This window comes from Alosa alosa, chromosome 1 (genome assembly GCF_017589495.1).
Source record: "Alosa alosa isolate M-15738 ecotype Scorff River chromosome 1, AALO_Geno_1.1, whole genome shotgun sequence".
In the NCBI taxonomy this organism is placed as follows: domain Eukaryota; kingdom Metazoa; phylum Chordata; class Actinopteri; order Clupeiformes; family Clupeidae; genus Alosa; species Alosa alosa.
The window spans coordinates 3,885,485-3,900,412 of NC_063189.1; the positions used below are offsets into that span (position 1 = coordinate 3,885,485).

The 14,928-nt window shown below is 43.5% G+C and overlaps 3 protein-coding genes across 4 annotated transcripts in view; 1 reads left to right on the forward strand and 2 right to left on the reverse strand.

The window, feature by feature from the left end:
• The window catches only part of eprs1 (glutamyl-prolyl-tRNA synthetase 1), a gene marked incomplete in the record, with an annotated part of 40,995 nt that extends 39,255 nt beyond the window's left edge, over positions 1-1,740 (reverse strand). Inside the window, 1 exon segment of the mRNA XM_048250320.1 lies at positions 1,613-1,740. Within this exon segment, the coding sequence (XP_048106277.1) occupies positions 1,613-1,655 (43 nt within the window).
• A 91-nt stretch (positions 1,741-1,831) lies between these two features.
• Positions 1,832-8,019, forward strand: spdya (speedy/RINGO cell cycle regulator family member A). The gene is given in 8 exon segments (XM_048250332.1): positions 1,832-2,559; positions 2,643-3,020; positions 3,130-3,188; positions 3,358-3,443; positions 4,305-4,476; positions 6,236-6,400; positions 6,402-6,648; positions 7,355-8,019. Coding segments are annotated over 7 exon segments (1,044 nt in total). The 5' UTR covers positions 1,832-2,559; positions 2,643-2,767; the 3' UTR covers positions 7,417-8,019.
• A 1,133-nt stretch (positions 8,020-9,152) lies between these two features.
• trmt61b (tRNA methyltransferase 61B) lies at positions 9,153-14,331 on the reverse strand. Of its 2 annotated transcripts, XM_048252353.1 has the most exons (8): positions 14,237-14,327; positions 13,249-14,030; positions 12,844-12,946; positions 12,353-12,543; positions 11,728-11,819; positions 11,273-11,478; positions 10,656-10,739; positions 9,153-9,297 (listed from the first exon to the last, which is right to left on the reverse strand). In XM_048252353.1, the coding sequence occupies exons 2-8, from the start codon at positions 14,020-14,022 to the stop codon at positions 9,263-9,265; spliced, it is 1,485 nt and encodes a 494-aa protein (XP_048108310.1). In that variant the 5' UTR covers positions 14,023-14,030; positions 14,237-14,327; the 3' UTR covers positions 9,153-9,262. The 2 variants fall into 2 exon arrangements, with proteins under 2 accessions (XP_048108310.1, XP_048108301.1); XM_048252344.1 differs by having other exon boundaries at positions 13,249-14,331.
• Between the last annotated feature and the right edge of the window lie 597 nt (positions 14,332-14,928).

Genomic DNA, 14,928 nt, shown 5'->3' on the forward strand with positions numbered 1-14,928 from the left:
TTTACATTCAGATATACACTGCCTGGATTCCTGGTACGCGCAGCCTAGCGACCCACTACTTGCCCTATGACAACTCCTAATCCCTATGGACAATTCATTCCCTACACTGGACTATTTGAACTTAACACTAAATAGGATTCATGCATTATCATACTGGTTATGTAACCATCCTAACTCTTTGTAACATACCTCAGGTGGCTTTAAACATCACGTTCTATTCTCTACACCTAACTAACCTATTAATTTATGTATACAGACCTTACTGCCCTGTAAGGTACCTGGCCCTGTAAGGTATGATAAACAGATTAAACCGTTTTTAGCCAAGGGACAGAAGCTATCTAGACTGCGTCTTCTTTCGGGTGTAATACCATTCTTTCACAAACATACGGGTATTTGTGAGCGTTTAAGGGCGTTTTTGGGAGGTAACGAGGTACGCCATGCTTTAGGAGGTGCAAACAAACGCTGCATTGCCATTGAGATCATATTATATTATATTACATTGGGGTATATATCTGAGCACTGACAGGATGACCCCCCACCCCTTCAACCTCTGCAGCAATGATGGCAGCACTCATACAATTATTAACTTACATAGTAAGGAGCTGGCTCAAGGGTTAGAAAAGTTTTTTCTCGTGTTAAAATTGTAAAATGAAGGCACAGTTTTTATAGCCATACATGCGTGTTCACTTCTGGCTCGTTGGCCATCAATTTGGTAACGAAAATGGGCAATTTGATGTCTTTAGAACACTAAACATATCGGAGGTGTCAAATGTTGAGTTACTCCAGTCTAGAATTTTTGACGTTAATCACTCCTATGATGTATTGCTATTGTCTATCCAAAGTAAAATGCTTATTTTGAAGTTAACTGATGGTTTAATAACCAAAAATCCGATTGTTTGCACCTCCAAATCGGCGGTGACATCCAACTGTGACGCGAGTTTGTGTGAAAGAATTTCTATACCGTGTCAAACTCAAAATACAAGACCACCATCAACCAATTCCTTGCGAGCGTCAGACACCCAACACTTTCATGTTGCTTGCATCAGCCTGTTGTGACAATATTACCCACATGATGGCGCTATGAAGCCATAAAACATCAGGCAACAAAACATTAGAGTCGCTGCTGCTATTTTGTGAATGCACCTCTTGCAGAAGGATACAATTAATAAAGAACATAATTGGGTGAAATCATCGTCGCCCAAAACTTGGGAAATAGTGTTACCCTTCATCTTTGACGCAAAGCTTGTTCTGGTAGGCTAACACCAACGTAGGCGTAATATATCGATTATATGTAACGTTCCTATCGCTAAGTCATTTAGAATAATAAGACAGCAATACAATAGAATTTCAACGGTATCTGCCTGTCAAATGAATGGATTATTAGCTAGTAAACAATCAGAAACCACACCATGCCACGAAGGCAAAAGCAAAGGGCTGTTAGCTAACTAGCAGCACGACTTGCTGCGTGTCACTGAGGTTTGAAAGGATGACAGCCTGCTAAGTTAAGTTGGCTAGCTAACTTACTTGGCCAACATATCTGTGGGACTTGGTCAACGACAGTATTGCACGATCAAAATCATTGTAAAAGATTTCGTATGATCACACGACATACCTAAAGGTGGATTGCTGGAGTTGATGGTAAGGTTCAACGCCATTTTCACCAACGCCGGTATGTGATGACTCTTCCACACTTCAGGCTACCACCACCGCCACGCAGTGAGCTATTGTGCCACACCTATTAACAACCCTGTCCATCTGGGCTCTCAGATAATAGTTCCACCAGAGCATTGCACATTGGAGCATGGTCTGCGAGACTGCGACATACACGAACGTGTATTTATTTACTTAATCTGCGAATATATTTATTTTAAGTGTTTTTCAACCTATTTTATACAGCCCATGGTTTCAACAATAAAAAAAGCAACATTCCAAGTAGGCCTACTGACTTGCTCAAACTTCTGTTCTTGAACTCCACTGTGAATACATTATATATTTGAATTATTTTCGTTTATTTTTAGTTTAGTCATGACATTTTAGTTTCGACATTTAGTTTAGTCATGTTTGAGGTGAAAGGCCTACACAGGCCATTCGCAACAGAACGCGCCTAACCTGCCTGAAGACTTCACATGGGCACCACAGACTAAAAAAATATAGATTAGAATGTTGCCGCTTAATTGGCACAGCACACACCTTTCACCGATCAAATTGATTGACGTGTCCAGGCTCGACATTACCAAAGTTACATTTGGTTCCCACCATGGTTCCCACGCTATTTCTGTCTTGTCAGCATCCAATGTCAACTTGCATTTGTTTGAAATTAAGTCTGAGGTAATGTAATACTTCGTTTAGATTGTTCAACAAGATTACTAGAATTCTAGTCAGTGCACAGAGTAGCATCTCTTTTTTATTATTATCCTACATGTGGTGAAGCGCGGCGCGCATGCATAGAATGGTTTCCCCATAGAATTCGTTTTCAAGACAGCTGGCTACCGTTTGCAGCTTCGTGGAAATTTGGCCGGGCAAGTCAACACTAACGTATAAGTTAGTCCGTAGCTACAGGTCTGTAGGTAACGTTTGTCAGTGTTTGGTTCGTTAGCTGTCGTTTAATTGACAAACCGTGTCGTTTGAATTGTTGTTGACAGGTAACCTCGGCTGTTGCGCTGACGATAAACTTTACACAAATTAGCCAGTTAGCTAGGTGTCGCTGGCTTGGTAAGAGAGTCTTCATTGTCTTGAGCTGCAAGCCAAGGGTTACAAGGTGAAAGTCATGAGGAAGCGATGCCAAAGATGGAGTACAACACCTCCCTCAGTAACTGTGCGCATCAACCCCTCCACTGCACACAGTCTTCAGCTAAAGAGAGGCCTTCGGATGAAACGACCAAATATTCAAGAGGTGCAAGGCCCGCCAGAGAAGAGTCATAACGGCCGGGGTCATGACGACGCTGCTCAGAGATATCTCTCGTGGGGTCCCACTCTTGTGATTAAGCGTCAGGAGATGGCAGCTTACTTCAGACTATTTGGTGAGAAAAATAGACAGTTCTTTGTGTGTTGTTTCTCCAAAGGAAAACGGTTATTTCTAAATCCATAAAGTAGTTTCCTTTCCATCAAATTCAGTGTTTTCTGTTTCAGATGATGGCCTTATACAGGATTTCTTATGGATGGATTGTTGCTGTAAAATCACAGACAAGGTAAGAAGAAAACCAATACAATGTATCTGGCTTGGAACATTAACTAAACTAATCAATGTACATTTAGTCAAACATTCCCTCACAGAACAGATGGCTGATCCAGATTACATATGTCTGGATAAAGACAGTGCTGAAAAGGTTATTCTACTGTTGTGTTTCCCCTATTTAGTATTTGCTGGCAATGACATTCGTCTACTTCAGAAGGGCTCATTTCAGCATTCATGAACACAACAGAACTAACTTCTTCATAGCACTGTAAGTATAGATGTAGCCTGTGGTCCGCAAGCTATCCCAAGTGGTCCACGAGCAGACGTGGTAAAATATAATATAGATGAGTTCTGCAGTTCTGCAACACTGTCTATGTAAGATATGGCAATTTAAATCATATGAATCCTCTGACAAAATAAGCAAAGTGCAAAGACAATAAGCAAGTTGGTTCAGTGAGTAGCCTATTGTGTAGGCTAAAATACTGTTGAAGTAGGTCTAATCTTTTTTTTAGGTGGTCCGTGCGTTTCTTTTTTTATTGGTTAAGTGGTCCTTCGTCTGAAAAAGTTTGAGGAACACTGCCATAGGGTATTTTAATTGGTCAGATAAGCCAGAACTATTCACAAAATGTAGGTGAGACACTGAAATGGTCCAGACCTGTTGACGGTGTGTCTCCATTTTGTAAAAACCACCATAAGTGACTAGGGCTGCAGCAATTAATCAATTATTTGATTGATTCAACTATTATATTAATCGGCAACTATTTTGATAATTGGTAAATTAGTTTGTGGTCATCTTTAAAGAAAATACCTTAAAATTCTCAAATAGCAGCTTTATTTTCAGTTTATTTACCCTTCATTGACCGTAAACAAAATATCTTTGGTGTGTGGACAAAACGAGGCATTTTGGGACATAATCTTGGGCTGTTGGAAACGCCAGACAACATTTTTTCACCAACATTTTCTGACATTTTAATTATCAAACAACTTCAATTGACAGCTTAATCGACTAAGAAAACGGTCGTTAGTTGCAGCCCTATAAGTGACCGAACTACTGTAGATGTCTGCCTGCCCTGCTACCACTCATCACAAAGCTGACTAGACTGGACTCTCCTCTCTCTGCTCTGGGCAGTTACCTGGCTAACGCTATGGAGGAGGACGACGAGGAGGGCAAGTACGAGATCTTCCCCTGGGCGCTGGGGAAGAGTTGGCGGAAACAGTTCCCAGGATTCCTGAAGCAGAGGGACAAACTGTGGGCACGCATCGAGTACCGGGCAGCTGTCAGTCGCCGCTGCTGTGAGGAGGTAAGAGTACCAGTTGTTCATCCACATCTCTGCTGTTTTCCCAGCCAATATGAATTTGAGCTCAGCTAGGCTTATTTGTATCTGTTTGTTTATTCTTCATGAAAGGTGTTTACTCTTCCTACCACTACTTTGGTCAATGAAGCTGATATTAAGACTGTCCTGTCATTTGATCTTAGCGTGTGTGTGTGTGTGTGTGTGTGTGTTAAGTATAAGTATACTCTTTTGATCCCGTGAGGGAAATTTGGTCTCTGCATTTATCCCAATCCGTGAATTAGTGAAACACACTCAGCACACAGTGAACACACAGTGAGGTGAAGCACACACTAATCCCGGCGCAGTGAGCTGCCTGCAACAACAGCGGCGCTCGGGGAGCAGTGAGGGGTTAGGGGCCTTGCTCAAGGGCACTTCAGCCATTCCTACTCCGAACCGCTAACCAGTAGGCCATGGCTGCCCCCAAGTGTGCTTGATAGTGTGTAAAGATTGAGTGAAGAGGAAATGTGTGTGTGTGTGTGTGTGTGTGTGTGCATGATGTGCATGTTCCAGTAAGGCTGTTTGGTTTGTAATGTGGTGATCGTGTGTGTGTGTGTGTGTGTGTTCATGTGAGGTGATCATGATTGTGTGTTAGTGTGTGTATACTGTATGTGTTCATGTGAGGTGATCGTGTTTCTGTGTGTGTAGGTGTGTTCATAGTTGATGTGAGATGATCATGTTTGTGTGTGTGTCTGTGTTCATGTGAGGTGATCATGACCGTGTGTGTGTGTGTGTGTGTTCATGTGAGGTGATCATGATTATGTGATTGTGTGTGTGTGTATGTGTGTTCATGTGAGGTGATCATGATTGTGTGTTAGTGTGTGTATACTGTATGTGTTCATGTGAGGTGATCGTGTAGGTGTGTTCATAGTTGATGTGAGATGATCATGTTTGTGTGTGTGTCTGTGTTCATGTGAGGTGATCATGACCGTGTGTGTGTGTGTGTGTGTGTTCATGTGAGGTGATCATGATTATGTGATTGTGTGTGTGTGTATGTGTGTTCATGTGAGGTGATCATGATTTTGTGTGTGTGTATGTTCATGTGAGGTGATCATGACTGTGTGTGTGTTCATGTGAGGTGATCATGATTTTGTTAGTGTGTGTGTGTATGTTCATGTGAGGTGATCATGTTTCTGTGTGTAGGTGTGTATTCATAGTTGATGTGAGGTGATCATGTTTTGTGTGTGTCTGTGTTCATGTGAGGTGATGAACCGTGTGTGTGTATATGTGTTCAGCGTGAGGTGATCATGATTGTGTGTGTGTGTATGTTCATGTGAGGTGATCATGATTGTGTGTGTTCATGTGAGGTGATCATGATTTGTGGTGTGTGTGTTCATGTGAGGTGATCATGACTGTGTGTGTGTGTGTGTTCATGTGAGGTGATCATGATTGTGTGTGTTCATGTGGTGTGTGTGTGTGTGTGTGTTCATGTGAGGTGATCATGATTATGTGTGTGTGTGTGTGTGTTCATGTGAGGTGATCATGAGTGTGTGTGTGTGTTAATGTGAGGTGATCATGTTTCTGTGCGTGTGTGTTCATGTGAGGTGTGAGGTGATGTGTGTTCATGTGTGTTAATGGAGGTGATCATGTGTGGTGATCATGTGTGTGTGATCATGTGTGTGTGTGTGTGTGTGTGTGTGTGTGTTTTCATGTGAGGTGATCATGATTGTGTATGTGTGTGTGTTCATGTGAGGTGATCGTGTTTCTGTGTGTGTGTCCACCTCCACAGGTTATGGCTATTGTGCCGACCCACTTCATCTGGCAGCGGGTACGTGCGGAGCACCACAGCGGGGCACAGCGCCAGTACCGTGACCGGGACGAGGTGCACCTGCCCCGCGGGCCGTCTGCCGGCTCCCCCGAGCCCTGTGGCCTCTGTGCCAAAAGCGCCGCCCTCACCGCCTCGGCCTCGGCCCACCTCCTCCTCCTCCTCCTCCTCCTCCTCCTCCTGCTGCTTCGACGACGACTCCTCCGCCAACCACAACTCCCCTGCCGTCTCCTCCTCCTCGCCGCTCCCCTTCAGCCTGTCACTCTCTCTAGAGAGCACGCCGCCTCCTCCTCCTGCCCGAGGCAGAGTGCCCGCCAGGCCCAGCAGGCGGAACAGGCAACGCCGCGTCTGCCTATGCTGCTCTCAGGACCCCACAGGTGAGTCTGTTTGGCCACAGGTCATCTGAAAAGGCAAAAGCTCCCTTGTAGCTGTAGGCTAACTGTAGGCTAACTTCCAGTGAATTATGCTAAGCTAGGCTAACAGTGTCAGACTGGGTTATTGCATTCCCAGAGAAGAGAAGGATATGGAGATCCTGTTATCCAACTCTGGGGTAGATGGCAAATATGCTAGTTTCCCAAAAAGTTGGCGTGTTCCTTTGAAAAATATAAATCCTATGGGTGGAGAATATAAACCCGATGGGTGGAGTGGCTGAACCACTGAACTAACTCCTATTTCGGGCCCCTTTCAAGTTACAGTTCTTCTCAATGTAAGTGATTTAAGAATTGTTTATGCTAAGCTAAGGTTAGCAAATGTTTGGTGTCTCCAGAGAATTTATACGATTGGTTCACAATGATACATATGATCCAAGCTAAAGCTAGTGAGCTGTTACATTTTTGTCAATGGGAATGTTGCTTTTGTTAGAGATCTTGAATTAATACTTCAGGCAACTAATGGCCTCCTTACACCAACAACTTTGACAAGATTTGGGAAAGATTCTTGAAAGATTGGAGTCTTTTGAGTAAAGCTTGAATGGGGGGCATTAGTTAAAAGACTGCAGTCTTTCAAAAATCTTTCCCAAATCTTGTCAAAGTTGTTTGGTGTAAGGTGGCCATAAGTTCCCTTTGTCTTGCCTGTGTTTTACAGTTGGAGACCTGGTGTGTGAGGCAGAACATGACCCTACAATGGACTGGATTGGCGAAGAGTAAATTCGAATACACATGTAATATTTGAGTATATATGTAAATTAATATAGTTATTTGTAGACATTGATCCACAAATGTTTGGATTTGTCAGTTCCTTTATGTGTATCTGTCAAAAAAGACAAGATATTTTTGTAACACTGCTTTTTGAAAAGAACGTTTAGTTTGAGCTTATACTGGTTTGTATAGATTTCTTCAACCAGGTAATGTGAAAACTTAATGTTGAAGTACATGTTATCAGAATCCAGAAACTGAACTCTCATTAGTTACAGTTAATTGTAAATAGGTTGTGTGAATTACACATACCTTTCAGACCGAAGGCCAGTGTCCTGATAGTGTCACAACTTAAATAATTTATGTTCTCTCACCCTCAGCTCTGGATGATTAGAGGTATTTATGGTCAACACCTGGCGATCTAGCCAGGTGTAAACATGTCTGCAGTGTTACCAGTTGCATTTACCCCAGGAACACTTACAGCATGAGCGCCGCCTCCTAATGAAGTGATTTGAGTGGCTGTTGAAAATGCTGTGGGATCCAAGGGAGTTGTTTACTGGTTTCGTGTTTTAACTCTGAAGCCACTGTGTGACAATAAATATGGAAAGAACTTCAGTTGCTGTGAATAACTGTTTGAGAATTGTACATTTAAATTTGGGAAGGAATACCAGAGATTGTACAAAGATTGCAAGTACTTCTTACTTCTCAAGTACTTTCTACGAATATACTTAGTTGTGAACTTTTTGATTGTTTTTGAAATGTGATTAATAGTGGACTATTCTGATTCATAGATTATTTTTTTAATAGTCATTATGACCATGACCTTTAGAAATTTGTCTTAATATCTTTGCACATTAATATTTTCACACTGGGTTTTCTGTCCATTATATTGTACATTTTCAGCTGTTTAGGTGCTCTAGACTAGTCTAGACAAGGGTGGATATTTTGGAGAACAGAGCAGGGTTCCCACGGGTTATGGAGTTTTTGGAATATCATGGAATTTTGATGAAGTATTCCAGACATGGAAAGTCAGGGAATTTTATCATATTTGGGGCAAAGTCATAGCCTGGGTTTTCCCATGCTGCCTTACGCGCGTGATTTTATTCACGCTGCTAGGCAGCCTGGATTCTATGGACTTCGTTTTCACCTCAACGAAGGAACCAATCACAGAACAGAGGGAGGGCAGCAAGACGATGACCACACACGAAGCCGTTATGAGCTATGTACAGGCGCATTTGATAGACATTCGTAGCGCCCAATAAACGGCTCTGGGCATTCGTAAACCATGTTTCAAATACGAGAAAATGAATGTCTAGTTCCCAGACCCCATCTCAATGAGGTCTGACGTTAGCCAGGCTAGCAAAGTCATGGAATATCAGGGAATTTTGTTGTAGCAGTTTAGAACTTGCCAAAACACATTAATACAAATGTATTTCCACACAGAATTGGTGTATATCTGGTTATTAGCTTTACTGCTTGTTTGAGTGGTGATGGTTAGCCCAACTTCGTTATCTTTACTGCATGTTTGAGTGGTGATGGTTAGCCCAACTTTGTTTCTTCAATACCCATTTATTCATATTCCGCTCTAAAAAAAAGTAAAAGATTCTTGAACGCTATGCGGCTGCTCAGAAATCTTCTCATTATAAGTCATGGAAATTCAGATCCTTTTTTTTGTCAGGGAAAAGTCATGGAATTGTACACTTGATTAAGAGTATCAGGCTTACCAGAGACATGGAAGACCAACAAAATCAAGAGAATTCGTTTAATAATAAAAAAATTAAATACATGGAAAACACTGCACATTCAACCTGACCATGATTTTGGACGTCCAGTAGACCTGTCTGGAGGTTTTAGGACACTATTTCAGAATCTTCCGCAATCTCACCAGGAACGCTGAAATACAATTAAACAACAAAACATTATTTTTTTTTGTAGCAGTTTGTTTATTCATTTGTTTGTTTAGTTTTACCAAGGGTACATAAAGCTTAGTACTTGGTTTATGTGGTCCCCAAACTCCCTATTCAGTGTGCTGACGGCACAGGCAGGGCCACATTTATGGTGAGGGGTGTTTTTCTCTTCAACACATCTTTCTTGGCTACTGTATTTTCCGGACTATAAGTCACACTTTTTTTCATAGTTTGGCTGGTCCTGCGACTCAGGTCCAACATATATATTTATATATATGTTTTTTTTCCTCTTCATGACACATTTTTTGACTGGTGCGACTTATACTCCGTGGACTTATAGTCCGGAAAATACGGTAATTGTATGACTCGAGTATCAAGTGCAAACCATTGACTGTATGTAGAGATGGACATAGTGACTCTATACAGTCAATGGTTCAAACACTAAAGCTCCAAATCATGAAGGGTTATTATCAAGCCATTACTGTATTATTAAGTCCCTGTGAACCCAAAAATAAGTATTGTGTTCTGAGTTTGTAACACCAAAGAAAATGGTGTCAGACCATCCAGAAAAACCTGAGTGAGTAATAAGATTGCCAAGTATATTCAATTAGGAACGAGGCTGTACTCTTACGTGGACACAAGGATCTAATCATTAAAAGCCCTGTGAGCCGTTTTTAACTGACAAGCATTGAATAAAATAGACTTCACTGAGTTGCGCCGACATAAATAGAACTGTCATAACGTGGCGGCAGCAGCAAAGTTCACCGCTGGTGCGCGGGGTGAAAGTAGGACCAGCAAAAAAAAGAACATTGAAAATGTATATATTTGGTCTCATTTTTATCATTTACGCATTTATCCCAATCCGTGAATTAGTGAAACGCACACAGTGAACACAGTGAGGTGAAGCACACACTAATCCCGGCGCAGTGAGCTGCCTGCAACAACAGCGGCGCTTGGGGAGCAGAGAGGGGTTAGGTGCCTTGCTCAAGGGCACTTCAGCCGTGCCTACTGGTCGGGGTTCGAACCGGCAACCTTCCGGTTACAGGTCCAAAGTGCTAACCAGTAGGCCACGGCTGCCCCGGAAATGGTGTCCTGTTTAATGGTTTACCTCCACAAATCAGCAGCATACATGTTTTTAGCAGTAGTTTTCTAACCTATACAAGGTGTTTCCACACAAATTACCCATTTTGATGTATTGGAACATTAACACATGTTCAAGGTTTTGGATGTTGACCAGTGAAATGCTGCCGACATTGTATACAGTCAATCAAACTCAAAACATGTTTGAGCCACAAAAGAGAAAAATAATCTATTGGCTCTTCAGCGTCTAGCCTGCCCACTCACCCGTGTGTCCTCCCTGCTCTGGGTGCGGTCTTGCGATATATGGCACACTGCCGAACGGCCTGGAGGCTGGACTGCGGGCTTCCTCTGAAAAACATTTAGAGACGTGACCCTTTACTGGACGTCAACATGCCTGCGTCAGGCATACTTTGCTAAATAGTTTATATTCAACACTTAGCAACAAATATAAGCCACTACCTTCAACCATTTAAATTTGTTGAGCCGATGGGCGGCAAGTGAATCGCCGGCTGTCTATATGCAGCTTTAGTCAGCAGTAAGCATTTCACTACATATCTGTACTTTGTACAAATGTATGACAAATAAATTACTTGATTTTGACTCAAACTTGAACAGTAAAAGTGACAAGGAATGTATAGACCATCAAAATGTTTTTTGGGCCAATGGTACTGTATTGTAGTGGCTAACTGGGCTAGTAGGCAGTAGCCAGAAAGTTGTGGGTTTGATTCCCGGGTTGTCATCAATGTGCCCTTAATCAAGGCACTTAACCCCATGTTGCTCCAAGGACACTGGCCCTCCAGTTGGTCTATGTAAGTTGTTTTGGACACAAGCATTATTAGCTAAACACACCAATTAAATGATATTTTAAAAATGCAGCACACCTTTGTCTTCACCACTGGATTCGTCATCCTCCTCCTCCTCTTCAGGATTCGCCTCTGACAGAGCTCTCCTGCTGTTGAAGCTGCCGTCTTTCCTGAATGACGGGGCCAGTAACCAATCCCGGTACTGCACCTCGATGATGCGCTCACAAACCAGAGGTAGTTTGGAACAGCGGATTCCCTCCAGCAAATCAACTATCTGCGTCACACTGACCACACCAAGGGCAGAGAGAACAGACCGGGTGAAGCACAGGCCATTAAAGTAAGAAAATAATCGATAGTGGGGTTTTTTTTCAGTTTGTTAAAACTAACACTGGAAGAAATGCATTGCACTGATTACGTAGCATTGATCACATTCAACAAATAATACTTTACTTATTACTAATATAGAATGTTGGAATTCTTTTAGTGAATTAGTCCACTCTAAAGGTGAATGTGATGAGGTGAGTGTGACCCACTTTGCCAAATAGACAGCACACACAGCCCCTGGGTGAAGGTGTGGCAGGGCGGCGGGCAGAACGAGGTGAGGGTTCATCATATCCAGTGCCATCTGAGAAAAAGAGAAGCAAAGACATGACATCAGGCCTATGTGGCATCATCACAAAATAACAGCTGAGGCTACAAGTGAATTTCAATTTCAGCTGAACTAGAGAGGCAATTTCCCTATAGTCAAATATGAATTCAGCAATGCTTAGGTGGCAAACCAAGTTTGCTATGAGAGATACTCAAACACAAACCAATGATGGGTATGGACACTGTCACATGCAAAACCAGCGGGGTAGCAGACAACGCATGGAATAACCAGGGACTAACACCGCATCCTAACTGCATGCCATGCGAGCGAACGTTGCCAACAAAATCTGTTTAATTACATTGATTTCAATAGGAATGTCCTAACCGGATGCCAAGCGACACAGTGCTGTGCCTATAGTCTTTCTGTCCCTCGTGTTCCTGCTATACCAGCATGTCTGACGGATTCAGTGTGCACAGAGAGCACACACTTTTACACGACAGTCTACGGCTCGCATGCAGTTAGGATGAGCTGTAATATGCACAGTGGCAGGAAGGTGGCGCTGTTCTCACTGAGTTGAAGCCCCAGCCGGTCAGGAGTGGTCCAGCAGTCTGCAGGTCTGCCTTGTGGAACTGCACATTGTCTGGCCAATCCTCTCCTCTTCGCAGGCTCCAAGATGTCCGCCAGCGCTTGTAGTTGAGGGCGGCTCGTCTGTGGTGGTCGTCCCTCACCTCCACACTCAAAACTCTGCCCTTAGAGCCCACTGTTGGGAGAAATGGACAAAGGGAGGGAGATGTGAGCTCCACAGCGAAACACCTGGACTATGCAAGAGGTGATCTTGAGCACAATATGCACGCTCCTGTTTTGGCTGTTAAAACCAGAGTACTGTACTACAGGCACACGTAGAGTGAAAGAGGGAGACAGAGAGAGAGAGAGAAAGTGAGTGAGTGAGGGAGGGAGGGAGAGAGAGAGAGTTTATAATCCCTCATTTAAATGTCATTGCCATTGAGTGTATCTGTTGAGAGAGGATGCGGCACACGGTGCATCTCTCCTGAGGCCTCACCTGCTCTGGACAGGAAGAGACTCATGGCTCCTGATCCAGAGCCGGACTCCAGCACGCTGTCCCCCTCGTTCACATCCATCATGGTCAACATGGCAGCGCAGTCCTGAGGGGAAACACAGAGACCAGATCACAGGGGGGCAAACTAGAGAACAAAACAGAGGATATTTGGAAGTCAAGAAATGATGGATCTTTATGTTATATGCGACTGCACGATGTTAACTTCTGTTGTGAACGTTCTGCTGCCGTAGTAATCAAGCACAGTACTGGCAGTACAGCATGTACTGCTGTATGCACATAACTCCTAAATGTGTTTCTTAAACCGTCTGCTACTGTGGACAAAATCGTCTTAATTAAGAAGTTACAGCACACATGTACTTCCTTGTTCTCCATAATTAAATGCAATACCTTAGGGTAGCTGATGGTTGGGCCTCTCTTCATGTACAGGGTGAACTCCTCCAGACTGGGCCGACGCAAGAGCAGAGGGATGCCCAGAGACGTGCGGAGGAGCGAGCCTGAGGGGCTCTCGGCGATGGTGCCGTGCGAGAGCCAACCCCAGGTGCTGTGCAGCTTCCCCCCCAACTCCAGCGGGAACATCTTCCGAAAGCCGATCTGTTTTTCCCTCCGTCGCTCGGCCAGGACAACTTCTCCGTAGGTTAGCGGTCGTTCTCCAGGAAGACCGACGTGAGAGTCCTGACTGGAGTCCACGCACTCCGAAGGTGTCACAGAATCTACCGAGGTGAGGCCTTCATCACCCGAAACACTGTCCACTTCCGCTTGTCTCTTGATCTCCACCTGACTTCCCTCTATCTGCTGATAAGTGTGAATGTCTCCATTCAAAGCATCACCCTGAGCACTCTGCTCTTCATCACCCTCCTGTTGGCCCTCCCGCAACTGCCACACGTCAGGGCTCAGGCTTTCCTGTGGCAGTAGACGACTGACCCTTTCTAAGGGTGACAGGGATCTCCGTCTGCCTAACAGTGTCGTTTTAAGGGGTAACCGTGAACGCCCAGGGGCAGGGCTCTCTGAGCTGCTACCGTCCTCGCTGGACCCAAAGTGTCTCGCACTGGTTGTGACATTTAGCCAGAGGCAGACGTGACAGTCCCCTCTCAGAACACCATATTGTCGAGCTAGTCTGGGTGTCACAACGACAGCCTGCCTTAACTGCAAACTGAATGACATAACAGCACCTGCAAAGTTAACGGTGTTTTCTCTTAACGTTACTGAAGTCTTACACTAGCAAAGTAATGTTTATGTAATGTCCTAATCTCTCTCATGTCCGCATTTCCCAAAACTAACTAACCAACAGTTCGGGTCACAAACATACATCGTATTGCAATATTTAAAATGAATTGGACTGCAGCTAATTTAACATTAACTTATGCTTTCAACAAACCTGCGATCTAACAACAGTGATGTTCAGCAACATGACTTTCTCAGGGCAGCGCCCTATTGAAAAGAGACGCATGTGTTTGGCGTGACGTCACTGTATAGCATACACCAGCCGATGGGGATGGATTCATTTCTTCTTCTTCCACAATATAGGATTGTATATCGCCACCTACTGCACAGGAGTGTGTGATGTGATCAGGTCAAGTCGTGGCAAAAAAAAATAGTAATAATAATAATAATAATAATAATAATAATAATAAATAAAGAAATAAATAAAGAAATGTGAGAGCCTATATTCTGCTTATCAATTCTGCATTATGTAAGTACCTCATAAGACCTTTAATTCTATTGCCCTGCATTCCCTCTTCCTTCAATATGTTTTGGATATCATCATCTCCTCCCTGTTCTCCAGTGTGACCTGTGGTCAGTGTATTTTCTGCAGTAAAAAAGGATGTGCTCTACATCTTCTTTGACTTGGCATTCAGTGCAAAGCCCATCAGTTTTGCCCAACACATGTAATGTGGCATTGATGCCAGCGTGACCTAATCTCCTCCCTTCTTCCAAGCCCCACTGATGTAATTCTTCTCCCCCCAACCTGCTGTTGCACATTAAAGTATTTCCTGCCCTTCGGGTCTGACTCCCATTCATCCTGCCACCTATTCATGATTTCTGTCTTAATATAAGATTTAGCTTCCC

Excerpts from the sequence above, each read along its gene's own strand:
- trmt61b (XM_048252344.1), bottom strand. The coding sequence starts at position 14,022 with ATGTCATTCAGTTTGCAGTTAAGGCAGGCTGTCGTTGTGACACCCAGA. Across the intron at positions 12,947-13,248 it reads CAACCATCAGCTACCCTAAG|GACTGCGCTGCCATGTTGAC; the intron begins GTATTGCATTTA and ends GTTTCCCCTCAG. Across the intron at positions 11,820-12,352 it reads CCGGCTGGGGCTTCAACTCA|ATGGCACTGGATATGATGAA; the intron begins GTGAGAACAGCG and ends TCTTTTTCTCAG.